The 14,304-nt window shown below is 43.7% G+C and overlaps 3 protein-coding genes across 6 annotated transcripts in view; 1 reads left to right on the top strand and 2 right to left on the bottom strand.

Moving 5' to 3' along the window:
* The window catches only part of LOC126558139 (60S ribosomal protein L3), a 438,353-nt gene that overhangs the window by 100,334 nt on the left and 323,715 nt on the right, over positions 1 to 14,304 (bottom strand). The window lies entirely within an intron of this gene.
* The window catches only part of LOC126565411 (UDP-glucose:glycoprotein glucosyltransferase), a 391,865-nt gene that overhangs the window by 120,234 nt on the left and 257,327 nt on the right, over positions 1 to 14,304 (bottom strand). The window lies entirely within an intron of this gene.
* The window catches only part of LOC126557282 (uncharacterized), a 202,755-nt gene continuing 188,886 nt past the window's right edge, over positions 436 to 14,304 (top strand). Inside the window, exons 1-9 of one of the 3 annotated variants that reach the window (XM_050212994.1) lie at positions 436 to 548; positions 7,147 to 7,266; positions 7,407 to 7,645; positions 7,937 to 8,075; positions 8,267 to 8,416; positions 8,631 to 8,774; positions 8,957 to 9,184; positions 9,319 to 9,602; positions 11,160 to 11,972. In XM_050212994.1, coding sequence (XP_050068951.1) covers positions 476 to 548; positions 7,147 to 7,266; positions 7,407 to 7,645; positions 7,937 to 8,075; positions 8,267 to 8,416; positions 8,631 to 8,774; positions 8,957 to 9,184; positions 9,319 to 9,602; positions 11,160 to 11,876 — 2,094 coding nt within the window. In that variant the 5' untranslated portion in view covers positions 436 to 475 and the 3' untranslated portion in view covers positions 11,877 to 11,972. Of the gene's footprint in view, positions 549 to 7,146; positions 7,267 to 7,406; positions 7,646 to 7,936; positions 8,076 to 8,266; positions 8,417 to 8,630; positions 8,775 to 8,956; positions 9,185 to 9,318; positions 9,603 to 11,159; positions 11,973 to 14,304 lie in introns of those variants that run through there. The other 2 variants (XR_007607034.1, XM_050212995.1) reach the window with 2 other exon arrangements.

The raw sequence follows: 14,304 nt of genomic DNA, 5'->3' as shown, positions 1-14,304 counted from the left end.
CAAAGAGTGTGTAAAGATGGTTGAGCCAGTAGTAGCCTGCCAGGCCGGAGGTAAAAGTTGGCAGATGGAGTGTCATAAATTAAAGTTAGCTGCGAGCTGCTCGGTGTGAGTTATATGCCAGTGACTCTTATTTCGTGTGATATGGCGTGTGTTAAATCATGATGTGATCGTCTGCCCGAACAACACCACACAGCCATACAGTGTCAGGGTTGAAACGGATACAAAACGGGAAGAAAAAATAGGGAGGGAAAAAAACACCGGCTACGATGTAATAATTCCGCTCACTTGGTGGTTGAAAAATTGCTATTGAAACAGGTGCTACCCATATCACGCTGCGTGTGATGAGTTTTGATAAGTGGTTGGCGGTTGGTTTTATGTGCCGTGCCCGACAGACGCACGGTGTGTGAGGTGTAGCGTGTCAGTCAGTGGGTTGGCGAGAGCATGTCAGTGATCGGAATAATAGGAGCATACAGTGATGAATAGCAAAATGCTGCACATTATCATTGGATTTATAGTGATTGTTCAACGAGCCGCTGGAGATGATTTGGGTAGGATCTATTTGACAATTAATTAATACTAGAATGCTGCAACTGTTTTGCATTAAAATCGTTTTTTTAATTGCATAATTTTTTTGTTATTTTGATGAACACCAGCGTTCGTTTTATGTGGTTATGTTACTTTATTTATTTATTATTAAGTACGATGGCACGTTGCCGTATTGTCAAGCATATATTCTTATATGTTATGATTATTGTGTCAAATTTAGGAGTATCAATATGTTTTGATGTGGCCGAGCCGGTAGTAGAGGCGACAGCGATCGGACTTTTCCCTCGAAGTGAGGACTACCAACCCCATTGACAAAATCTTTATAAATCCGCCATCTAAGGCACCACTGAAGCAAATTTGTTTTGAAAAAAACTCCCAAAGCAGTGGTTATTAAGGCAATTGTGTCAATAGGGGATCTAACTACGTGGTTATCAGCATATCAAGCAAGGCATTCGATGGGTGACATGACCTAGCAGGACCTTAAGCCAGGAGTAAGAAGAAAGAGAGTCACTAACGCTTTTACTCATTATGCATTTTAGTAGGCTATTGAAAAAAAATTAATAAATCTAAAACTAACTAATCAACCTCAAAATATTTCATAAACGTAACGTACTTATAGCGGCCCACCATTTTTTGAACGAATGCAGAAAATTTACTTTTCTTATATCTGCGAATGAAAGACGATTTTATGAGCTGAGAATAGTCATTTGCTCATAATTTCATCACATGATTGGCTAGAAACGAATACTAACATTTGCTCTAGCCAACCAATCTTTCATAGACTGGGCCTAGACTATTTGGTGACTCTTTTGGGCCTAATCACAATGAAAATCTAAATGATAAGCTAAATGAATTATCAACAATCAATATCAGCCAAATGGCCTCCGTATAAACCAATAACGCTATGGTTTGTTCGATCATACACTACCAAATAAACTGTCTGAAGCTACGACATACGTCAAGCGTACGATACGTACAACAAGTTAGGTGAGATTCTCGGCCATTTCAATGTCCATGGCATAAATCAAATGCAGAAAGAAACCCTTACCCGCAGGATTATGCTTTACTGCTTTATGTAGTATGCCACACCCGAGGTAAAAAGGTGTGAGATATCTTGAAACCTCATAAATATCTGACCCAATAATCCTTTCCATTGTCCTTCGTACGGATAAAAATGCCACCAACGGCTTAAACCCTTTTATGTTATAAAAAAAAGGAACAACAACTGCTAGAACCTTGTGTGTTATTTGTGGAGGAAGGGTTGGTTGCATTGCTCACAGAAATTATTTATAAAAACATAATATTTACTAACCTTTAAAACGAATGTAGACTGATTTTGAATCTCTCTTGAGCACAACGATGGTTGGTTGATACATTCGTTGACAGATACTCTGGGTCGTCCGATTTCCTTCGGACGATTTCCAAAGCTATGAAATGAATTCATCAAATCAAATCGTACGGTAAAAAATATCTGCAAACAAAAATAATGTCTCCAGTTTGCCCTTTTTTTAAATTAGCACGAAATGATGCAAATTCGTTCAGTGTGCAATAGCATTGTTTATAAAATAACGTTGTGGAAAACCTCCTCGAACGTTATAGATTTGTTGTGATTCCTACTCACCACTATAACTAGCCAATCGATTCGTCAAACTCACTTGACAACTCGTGTATCGCAAAGCCCCATCGCAAAACGAGCATCACAGAAACCCCATCGTCCCAATACATTTTCTAACATTTAATTTATCCAACCTGTCAGTAAGTCAATTGTGCGCACTGAAGGGGATTTAAAAACAAAACTGGCTCAATATGTTTCCACCCACACAGCCTGGGTGGCCACAGACGTTACCGCCGTCGCCACCGTTACCAGCCAGCTGTGCCTGCGATTGATCACTGGCAACCCATATTGAAATATAGGGCCCCGGAGCATTACAGCGGTAACAACGGTGCGTGTACGGGCAGACTCGTTAATCATGATATCGAGCGACAGGAGCGGAATCCGAATGGTATCGGAAATGAAAGATAGGATATCGTTTACCAAAGCCCCAGCTCGTTTCGGCTATTCTCATTCTCGATTTCCTCACCCCGTGGAACCACCCATTCTGGGGGCCTCATCGTATCCTCTCTCACATTCATCTACCCGTTCAGTGAAGCATGATGGAGTGGTTTGATACTTTTCTGCTCTTTCTTTTTGCAATCGGATAGGGCGAATGCGAACACTGTTTCATCATACGAATTATTACGCCCGGGGAGAGCGAGTAAGAGCGTCATAAGGAGGGATGAAAGGAGGCATTGAAGCAAATGGAGACGAGAAAATGTTTGAAAGATTGAATATTACACCGCAAACAGACGTACTACAGTGTGTGTGAGTGTGTGTGGTATAAAAGCTGTTCCGGCTCCGGGAAGCACCGATCCTTCCCATGCTGTCACACTGGCCCGGCGCAATTGCATTATTGATGATGTATTGAAGCTCGTTAGAACATTTTTCAGAACACTTACCCGGCGACGGGGCGATATTTCTCTCCCAAGGACACGCTGCCAGCCCAACGGCATAAAACAAACGAAACCAACGGGGCTACACCGCACGAGCGTGGTTCCTCCAAGGTCAGAATTTCGTGCTGCTAAGGAAAGTGGGGACGTGGAAGAGGGAACGCGTTCTGTTTGCCGAAAGTGATGATGATAAGGAGCGATTAGCAGGTCAAACAATCGGTGTCTGGGAGCGGCGTGTGTGAGGTTCGAAGGTTCGGTTTTCTCCATGGCAGCAATAAAGCCACAAGCAAGATATGTTTATGGCACTCACGTTGCTTTCAACGACTGCTGCTGCTGCTGCTGCTGCTGCATTCCTCAAACGAAACCCAAACCCAGCGCCGGAAGACGAACGCGTGCAGAGGATTCGCTACATTTACTGTTGCCATTTGTGTCACGGTCGTATTTAGTTTGGTTTGTTTGTTTCCTTCCTTCTTCGATACGCTTTATGGGTGGTGGGAAAGGGGTTCGAAGGGCTGAGCTCCGAAGATGTTTATTTTTTCCCCCGATCGCTCGGCAAAAAAAAAAACATGTCCTTCGCCCTAACAGGAAAAAGAATGGCATCTGCACACATTGACAACCGAGCCCGGCTCACAAACGCGCATTACGGCCAAGTCGACTTCGGTACAATAAAGTGAACCGCGTCCTTGCCTGAGATGGATGACCTTCCCCCCCAACTCGAACTCCCCCTTCTCCCCCTCATCCCCCATCAAGCGCCGGGAGACAATGGCGATGGCGATGGGCTCGTAAACATGATACGGCATAGGTAATGTTCCGTTGATGGTATCTCGTTTGCCCGCTGATGGATCGTGTTGACAAGGATCGTATCAAAATATCAATCAAAATGTAGCTACTCAGCGAGCGTATCCGTGCTTGGCCGGGCGCTACATCACATCGTTAGCGTGGCAACGTTTCGCAGTCGGGCCGCAATAGCGAAATAAGTCAAACCAGCCGTGATCGTATTACGTAGAACGGCGCGTCGAGCACGCTTTTGCGGTGAAATAAATTGGTCGCCCGGTTGCCTTGCGGGGCCAGGATGTGGCTTGTCGCTGTAGACCTAATTTTACAAGACCGTAATTGAATGCGACACTGAATCTCCGCGGAGCGCTCAATTTGGCGAATTTTCTCCTTCCAATCATCGGTTCCGTGCCGGCTGCAGATCGAACGTACGATTCGCCCGAGGTTGTTATAGAATGTTCCTGATACGGTCGTCCGATTGAGAACCAGCCTGCCGAACGGCACGGAAAAACACAAACGGCAGGTCATTATTCAATTACCACCACCCGTGACGTTAATGCTTGCGTTTAAAAACAGAAAAACATATTTTTCTCATTAGCAAGCCGATGCGTGCCTCTCTCTCTCTCTCTCTCTCTCTCTCCCTCTGCCCTTTCTGTACCACCCCTAGGCCGATCACCCGATAGATGGAATGACTTTTCTTCAACTTTTAAATCGTTCACACCAGTAAGCGAATTGCTTGCTGCTCCGGTAATAAATCATTCTCGCAACATTTGATCATCGTCGCCTGTAGTGCGCACGCCACAGGCCTAATGTCATTTCCAGTGGTCTTGATTGCATAATAATATATTCATCTAACTTGTTCGCATCGGTTTCGTTGCGTTGCGTTGCCAGCGTAGCGTTTCGTGGTGATCAAACAGAGGAAATGCCACGTCCTCTTGGTTGTGGGTAGTAAACAACAAGAGCACAGAATGAGGGGCAAAAAAAAGTGTAAATATTTGAAAAGTTTTTCCCTCAGACTGGAGGCAGTTTTTTGAGACGAGAAGTCGAGAAAGTTGGTTACTGCTTACCAGGAGCGCAACCAAAACCGCAGAGCTGTTTAGCGACCGGAGCGAAGCACGGGGCGGCGTAAAATAAATATAATATATTGCCCGACTGAAGCTTTAGCTAGGCAAGCGTCCTTCCAGCCGAAGCATCCAGGTCGGTCGGGCATCGAAAAAGCATACTCCAAACGATAGTAAAATATGCGCACTCTTGGAAAAGAAATAATTTTAAGCAGGATGAAAAATTCATAGACGCCCCCCATTTACCAGCCCTGGGGGGGGGGAGGTCGTTTGGCAGGGCAGGTTTTTGATAGATTGGGAGCCGTACCCGTGTACAGGAGTTCAATTTGGGCGGTTGTGTCGACCATTGTTCCACAGAAATGGGCAAAAGTTTTTCAATTGTCCATTGTTCCACAGTTGGTAGACCAATCAACGCTGATCGACATTGTGCACAACAAGCGTCTAATAGGTTCGATGCAAAGTTGGACGATCCCTCGTGGTTGGGTCGGGTGTGAATAATAAGGTGAATCAATTGGGATCGTATGAAATATAGCAATAGCATTTTTTTTCCCAGTGGTTTGTGTTAAGCATACATATTTCACTTTTATGTTCTCGTTTGGAAAACCTCGAGTGATGGAAAACTATATCAATATAATTTATGTAAATGGGTGAATCACACAGTGTATGATAGCTTAAGCTCAAGGGGCGGTCAAAGTTTTTGTTTTCGTTACAATGTGTGATTGACACATGTTTTTATTTTCATCAGAATACATGACTCTTGTTGATCATCAGTGCCAGTGACTAGTTGACCGGACTGACGCGAAGGCCTCACATACAGTGTGACCAGAACTAGCGATTTATCTATATTCCTACCGATTTTCAATAAGCCTACCGATTCATAGACGAGTAATCTTAAATTACCGATGTTTAATGATTCGTACCGAAAATCACAGTTATTTCTTTATATCGGTCAAAAAGTGAGTCCAGCAGGATTTTTGTTTGTTTGATGGAAAAGGAGAGCTATTTTAAAGGTCTAGATTACCTTTTATTTGACACCTGAACTTAACGAACACGTAAAACAGAAAGGTTTATAAAATTGACAGACCCTATTGACGAAATTGCCTTAATAACCACTACTAACTATTTTTCAATACCAATTTACCTTAATAGTGCCTTAGTTGGCGGATTTACAATGATTTTGTTAGCAAAGGAATTATGTGTTTTGATTTACACTAACGACATTCTTTCAAACCCCCTACAACGCTACCCTCACCCCCACGATTTAGCTGAAAAGAGCATAAGCTTTCCAACCAATAACGAAGAAAATAATCTTGTCAAAATGCTTGCATGCTTATTCATCCATTAAATTTATTTTCTTCAAAAGCCGAATTCACCACAGAACAATCCTTAAAATTGACTTAACATTGTTCTAAATGTTTCTCTCATGTATAGTTTTTCCAGTTTTAAAGACCTATTTGTAGATGTCAAGTTTAATTTGCTGTTTTGTTTAAATATTTTATGCTTTAATTCTTATTTTATTATGTTCTAACAGGTTGGCTGATAAGTCCCCGGTCTAACAAAGAAAAACACATTTTTTTGTCAAAATTCGTTTATATTATTCAACATAGTTCCCTTCAAGAGCGATACAACGATTATAACGACCTTCCAATTTTTTTATACCATTTTGGTAGTACTCCTTCGGTTTTGTCTCAAAATAGGCCTCAGTTTCGGCGACCACCTCTTCATTGCAGCCAATTTTTTCCCCTGCGAGCATCCTTTTGAGGTCTGAGAACAAGAAAAAGTCGCTGGGGGCCAGATCTGGAGAATACGGTGGGTGGGGAAGCAATTCGAAGCCCAATTCATGAATTTTTGCCATCGTTCTCAATGACTTGTGGCACGGTGCGTTGTCTTGGTGGAACAACCCTTTTTTGTTCTTTGTTCTTTTTTCGTTCGTCAAGCAACCAAAAGTTGCTTGACAAAAGACGCTCTGTCTCACAAACTAATTGACATACAGACGTCAAATTTTGACATGACGAATTTTGACACAAATGGTAACGATTAAAACACTTACAGCCGTGTTTTAATCGTTAACATTTCTAGTTATTCGTCACTGTATAACATAAATTTGAAATGTTTGGAAGGTAATGAAAGTTGGAATGGCCTTGTGCACCTTACAAACTAGCCAATACCAGCATTATTTTCATTATTAGCTTCGTTTCTTTGCAGAAAATAAAGTACATTTAACTTATCATCAATCTTATGACGTATTCGCATACATTCGCTGTCCATTCCGTTACAGGGCTGCTTTCCAGCACTCTGCGTGCGTTTCGTACCATATGCTGCGATGACGAGCTGCTGAGTTTATCGTGCCCCATCGGTACCAGCATCTCCGTAGAACTCGTCCAATATGGTGCCAAAGGTAGGGTTTTCCTTGCAATCCAGTAACACCCAGGTGCATTCTCATGACGGTCAACTTTAATCACTTTGTCAATGTATGTTTGTGTGTCTTTCCGTCTTTCTTTTTTTTCTTTTTTATTTGTAATGGAATCGCTCCTCAAGCAGAAAGCAACGAAACGGTTCAATGCGCGTATAGCGAAGTGGACAGTTCCTATTACCCGCCCGAGCCCACCTCACCCGCCCTCAGCACGATTGATTTCTCGGTAGTCGGTGTCCAAGCTAACGCTACTACAAACACACCCACGGCATCGACACTGAGCACCGAGCTGGCCACCAACGATACGCTTGCCTTGCCGGTGGAGCGTCCAAAAGACAAATGCACTCCCCTTTATGTGTTGCAGGTATGTATTGCATTCGTCCCATGTTCCGCATCGTTTTTTTTTTCTTTCTTTCGCTCAACTCATTGGTCCAACATCGGTTTCGGAGTCATTCGATATCTGTACCGGGTGAAAGCATACACGAGTACCTTTTTACATCGTGTTACTGGTGATGGACTTTGGTGAAGACGAACAGAAACAGCAACAAAAAAAAAAAAAAACGATCGCATCGTATAAAAAGTACTTGCCAAAGGGTGGACAGTTTTCATGATTGCTTCATGCGTTACTTTTTTCCCTTCGTTTTCACCAACGCAGTACTCGATCCTGCAAACCGTTGTCGAAGCATGTCAGAAGAAACGACGCTGTCGGATACAGGCCACACCGAAGAACTTCGCCACAGCCCCGTGTCCCGGCATTCATCGCATGGTGGAGGTTAATCACAAATGTCGTCCATGTAAGTGATCGGCCACGCGTACCGAAGCTGCATTCCCACCACCATTTTCCCTTCCCAGCTTTTCCACCCCGCCGAGCGAAATGCTATCGATTCGTTTGAAGTATTGTCGAGCCTTTCACGGGTCGGAAAAAATAAAGCAGTGCGCCATTTGGATTCAATTTCTGTGCCATTTTCTTTCTCCCCCTGTGCAGTCGAATTTCGTAGCCTGATCTCGTGCGAAAAGGACATCGTTCGGTTGACGTGTGGCCAGTACACCCGCATAGCGATTTACAGTGCCACCTACGGCCGGACGGCGTACGAAAGTTCGCACTGTTCGCAGACGGCCGCCTCAAAGGAACAAAGTAAGTAGTAGCAGCAAAACTTTCGACGGAACGGACTTTGGTATCGGGTCTGGGTCACCGATCGACTTTTGGGGCACCTCCGTATATCAATCACCTTTGACATTTCGCAGGCTTTAAAACGATGCGGTCCCCATATTAACTGCCCTTTTTTGTTGTGCTTTTCCCATCGTTTCTCTCTCTCTCTCTCTTTATCGCTCTCTTGAAAATATGCTAGCATGTCTGTCGGAGCACACGAGTCACACGCTAACCGAAATCTGCCAAGGCCGCCGAAAGTGCACGGTTGCGGTAGAAAGTTCCACATTCGGCAACCCTTGTCCGGAGAACATCAGGGTCTACCTGAAAGTAATCTACGCCTGTGGTAAGTGTCACGCCGGGTGAATGCGTTTGAAATGTGATCCTCAGTCAGAGGTGTTCTCTTCTTTCTCCACTCCGTTTTCCGACAAAACTTTGTCGTTTGCCGACCGGCCACTCCCTTTACACACTGTGAAACTCAAACAAAACTCACGCCAAACGACCGATTTGGCCGCGTGTGGTGTTCAGTTTCGAGAAATGTGTTCCGGGAACGGTACATCACACCGCTCGAGGATGACGAGCTGGACGAGCGGCCGTACGAGTCGAACGAACTGTACGACGAGGAACTGACGCCGGCACCGAACCAGATCGAGGGTTCGGCCATCGGCAAGGGTACCGGCACCAACCACAACAAGTACGCCGGCAGCGGCGAGTCAGCGGTCAAGGCGGAAAATATAGTCACATTCAACAAAGACGGTAAGTTCCACGATGAGCCTTTGTCGGCCGAGTACGCTGCCCAACGTGTTGGCAATGGCGTGTTGCTGACTGACGCTCGTTACCGTCACAAATTAACACTTTTGCCGGCGTTGGGCTGGCGGGGATCATTGTAGCCGGTGACAGCTCCAGTGGAGGTGACCATTCGTCCCTGCTCGATGATGGACACCTGCTGATCGTCGGTGTCGCGGTACTGTTCTTCTGCTTTGTCTGCGTGTCGTTCGGGGCGCTGCTCGCATACAAGATGAAGCTGTTCCAGTCGAGCAATAATCGGTGCATCAAGGCTTCCGAGTCAAGCGACAGCCATTCGACACCATCTAGCTACCGGGGACCGAGCGAGGACTTCGATCTGGTCGAATGTATGCCGGACACGAACGCCATGACGGAGAAGGTGACCGAGGTAAGGTTGTGCAAATATTTGCCCAATGAGGGAAGGCATGTGTTGGGGTTTTGGGTAGACCTAATTCAAACTGTTGCCTAAATAGTGGAGTGGATCTGTGTGGCATAGTCATGTTTGCGGTAGGTCAGCACTGTCAGTAGCCTGATGACGTGAGTTAGTGGTGCACTTTAAGTGGAATTTCTAAGCAGCCAACCTTTAATTGAGAGTAGCGAGAAACAGTAAAATGTCTACAGTTCATATTGATGTGTTTTTGAAACATAATTTTTTTATTTAAGTGTGAACACAGAGTAAAAAATTTTCAGCAACTGCTTTGAAATTTATCAAAGCATAATTGAAATTTGAAGATTAATTAAGTTATGAATTGATCGTGTTTTGAAAATCAGCGTTTAAACACATTAGCACATGATCCTATATTTATTTATGTTTGAGTATAGCGGCTCTACGTCGTATTGTCACATGATCCTTTATATTAAATTAAATTTTATTTGCAAGCAATTACATTAAACTAAAATTATAAAAATTTTCAAATATGAAAGTGTTAAGATGTTAATTTTTCACCTTCAAGTCTAAAAGATTATTTATCTGCTAACTCTGTTATAATTTTACAAGAAATCTGAATCGCACAATATTCATACAACTTTGCAGCTCTTACCTCCTCCTTGGCGTGCAAATTTATTACATTATATTATTAATAAATTTGTCTTTAATATGAAAAAGAGAGTTGGTTGCTGCAAGAAAACCAAACGTTTTCGACAAGATATGTCGTTCCTGTTTCCATTCACAAGTGAACTGGGAATTTATGGGAGCAATAAACAAATCCCATGATAAACAATATCATTTTGAGGTCCCTAGAAACATCGATTCTTAAAGTAAACAAACTTGTACATAAATCCCACTGCTGTGATTAACATTTAGTCCATAATTTCTACCATTTCAACATAACTTCAGCCTTATCAGCCATTTGGTCCTTGCAGCCTTTTTCAACCTTTATTATTTCCATGGAAAACCTATCATTTAACCACCTTAAGGACACTTATTCCATCTATCATGAAATGCTCAACAAACGTTCCAAGTGCCACCCGTATCGTTGGTTTGCGTTAGTTGTTACCAGTATAAATCAAGCTTACGCATTTCCGAGCGTCTATCACACCGATCATACATCATAGTGTAGTCCGACGGAACACACAATTCAATTGCACCTGGGACACAGCACAGAACATTCGTGGGCCTACCCAAGGCAAGGCGTAGCGAAAGCTTCCCACCCCCAGTAGGTAATCTTACTTGAATCGACGAGAGCAAGCTTTACCGTCTATGCGCCCATTCTCGTTCGATTCGACGTCATTGCAGTATCTTTGCGTGCAGTACATACAGTGTGTCGTGTTCGGTTTGCAGAAGCACAGAAAAAGAAATCCTATTCATTGCCGATCGGTTTCCAAACCTTTTTTCCTCCACCTCCCCAGTCTTATCTCTAATTCTACTTTTCCGCATGTGCTCACTGTGACTTTTTTTTTTGCACTTCTCTTCTATTTTGTCCTATTTCTTCTTTCGTCACTGCAGCAATCACCGCTATCACCGCCACCACCTCCGCCGCAAACGTTTGTGCCACCGGTTGCCGCATCCGGCCCGGTTACCTTCCCGAGCAGCACCATGCTCCCTGCGTTCAAGTTCGCTGAGCCGCGCGGAAGCCTGTCACAAATATCGACCACCATGTTCATCCTGCCGAACTACCTAATGGCGGGCCCGCTGCCCGGTACGCTGTCGAACCGGCGGCCCAAGGATGCCGGTGCCTCCCCACTTCCACCGGGTGACAATCTCACCATCACACTCGCCACCGACATCCCGGGCAGCAGTAGCGGCAGCACCACCACCACCAACAACGCCGCCACGAGCCGGGTGGAGTCGCCCAGCCCTGCGTACTATTCGCAACATCTGCAGCCCCACCATCAGCAGCAACAGCACGTACCGTACGGTGTGAGCACCTCCTGCGGCCAGTGTACCGTGCTCGGTTGGCAGTCGTCGGCCGGTGGGCCGCCACCGATCTACGGTGGAAAATTGCTGGCAGTGGAAAATCCGACCGCTGCTGCTGCCACGAGCAAAACGTCACACCCGTATCATCGCAATCAATCATTAAAAGCGTCTGGCAGCGAGCCGGAAGGGTACCCGGATGGGACGCGCCCGGGAGAGTGTGGCGGAATGGGGGGCGCGGGTGGGACGACTACCCTCACACAGTCGCATCCTTTTTTATGGCTGGGCTTGAGAATCGGGCTGATGTAAAGCTGTAGGGTAAAGCTGTCAAGATCGACCTGTGCGATAGTTTATCGTGCAGCGTTTTAAACCTTATTGGTGTGGGGCTTCAACATTTGGTGGGTGTGTGTAGTCACCCTCTATCCATTACTGGTTCAGTTTCATCATCTTTTTCTTCCCATTTCGCCATCTCCCTTCTTCTGATTGCGTTTCACACGCGTTACACAAATGTAGATACTTTTGCAAACAGACGGCTTACCGAGAAGCGTGGATTGCCGTCGCTTCCCTATAGATACCCCGAAAACCTTCCCTCTGCAAACAAACGCCAGCTTGACAGCTTTACCCGTGCGCCCGTAACAACTTTATCGGCGATTTGTCGCAATGAAACGTAACGAAGCCGCCGGATCGAGCCTTGGTTCGGCGGCATAACCCATTGGTTCTAGGCAATTGCTAGCGCTAGACAGGAGAGTGCAAAAGGAGAAAACAAACAAAAAAGAAATAACGTAACACTAGCGACATAGTAACAAATTGTGAATTTTACCGAGGCTTGTACAAATGGCAAACGATCCTGTCCTAGGTATGTTGTGTTTTTAGTGATTGTGAAAAGTGTTGTGAAGCAAATGAAAAGCAAGAAAAACAAACATGCTCAGCTGAGGCGAACCTAAAGCGTACCGAGAGCGCTTCGATCGTAATGGAACCGGCTGACGTACCGCGATTATCGCAGTATAATCCGCTTTGTTCTATTATATAGAACAACGCACCGTACACCGTGTCTGTAAAGTTCGTGTTGACTAATTTAATTGTTTTGCTCTTTAATTCTGTGGTAAAGCAATACCATTTTAGTGAAAGATACCGATTCGTACGTGCGTTTTGGTTGTGATTTCTAAAACCTTTTCCGTTTGTTTTTTTTTTTTTTTTACTATCGCCGCCGAGGTGAACTCGTAAATGTAAAGAAACATGTGCACAGATAATGTAAATATACAATTTAAATCACTGTTCAACTAATTTTTTTTATTTCATTCCCATAGTTTTTAATAAATTCTATTGACAAGTAAGTTCCAGTAAGTACTATATATGTAAAGAAATTATGTTTATTTTACAATTTATACACATAATTCCATTCGAGCTTGTTTAACGCTAGTGTTTCAGTTCCTCGAATTCGTTACCAGTTCAGTTGATGCTTCACTTTCCAACGTTTTGTTGCAGCCTGGTGATTGCTAATTAAGCCAAAGTGCTTTTAAGCGAGTGACCTAATTAAGAGTGCTCAACAAAACACGCTGGTACAATAATTATGTTGCATACAATTACGTTGTAATGTAATTTTACATTTTCTTTTCACTACACTTTCTTGCCGCCTGGTGTTGGTAAGCTTTGTGCTGGGTCGGAAGTGACGCACGGCAATGAAAAGTGCAAAGGTACATAATTAATTAGACTTAATCAAACTAAGCGTATGAAACAGTATTCAATTTTGAAGCAGTTTTCCACTATCGTGCATTCATGTTCGTTTGCAGCTAAAGTTGAAGTTTTCATCAAGTTTTTTTTCAATTTTTTTTTTTTAAGCATGCCATAGATTCGAAATAAAACTAGGAAGCCTGTAAACAATGACATTCCCGTGAAAGGCACCAGTACATTGCGCGTTTGTCTAACGCATTCTTTGACGGTGCCAGCCTATTTCATCCTTTACCGTGAATTGCAAAATTCAGACGAACTCTGGCAGCCCACATTGCTCTGCTTCAACACAGTTCCTTACAATTTATCCCTCGTATCTGCCGTTCATAGAAGCCAGCGATGTGGTGGCACCATGCGGTGATGAGTTTGGTGTTTTTGTTTTTTGTTCATCATACAACCAAATGACAGTCATGATGCAGTCTGTTACCAACTAGTATTGCAACACGAGCAGCAGCAGTAGCAGCAGCAGTAGTAGTAGTTTTGGCCTGTGTGGTGTGGAATATGTCTCCTGTTACTAACGTCGCATGGTTAAATTGCTCTCTGCGCTGTGGGAGGGATTTTTTCTTTACATCTGTGTGTGTGGGTTTTACTCTCTGTCTCGCTTAAAAGAACTTTTTCGCATTTAATCCGTTCATTTAATCCCGTGAGGTTTATATTGGAATAAGATGCGTGTAATTAGAAGACAGGCAACGAACGTTGTAACGAACCTTGTTCAAAAATTTTGTACCAAATGTAATTTTCTCGTTGAAGTTATTTCAGATACAAGATTCAAATGTTCATTCTTGTACGTATTTTAACTTTCATTGTAAAAAGTAATGCTTATGAAATGATTCAAAATCGAGTTTCACGCAGATTTTCTATTGCTTTTGGTACGCCCTATGAAGGCAATTACGTGCTTACCATGGTTGACATATTTTCTAATTTTATGCTCCAACAATTATGACAAGGTGTCATTATATTTCAGAATGTGTGAAAGCAAAGCAAATAAGTTAATTTAACAATTTTTTAA

This window comes from Anopheles maculipalpis, chromosome 2RL (assembly GCF_943734695.1).
Source record: "Anopheles maculipalpis chromosome 2RL, idAnoMacuDA_375_x, whole genome shotgun sequence".
Lineage (NCBI taxonomy): Eukaryota > Metazoa > Arthropoda > Insecta > Diptera > Culicidae > Anopheles > Anopheles maculipalpis.
Note: the sequence above shows the minus strand (reverse complement) of the source record. Positions and strands in the feature narration are given on the sequence as shown.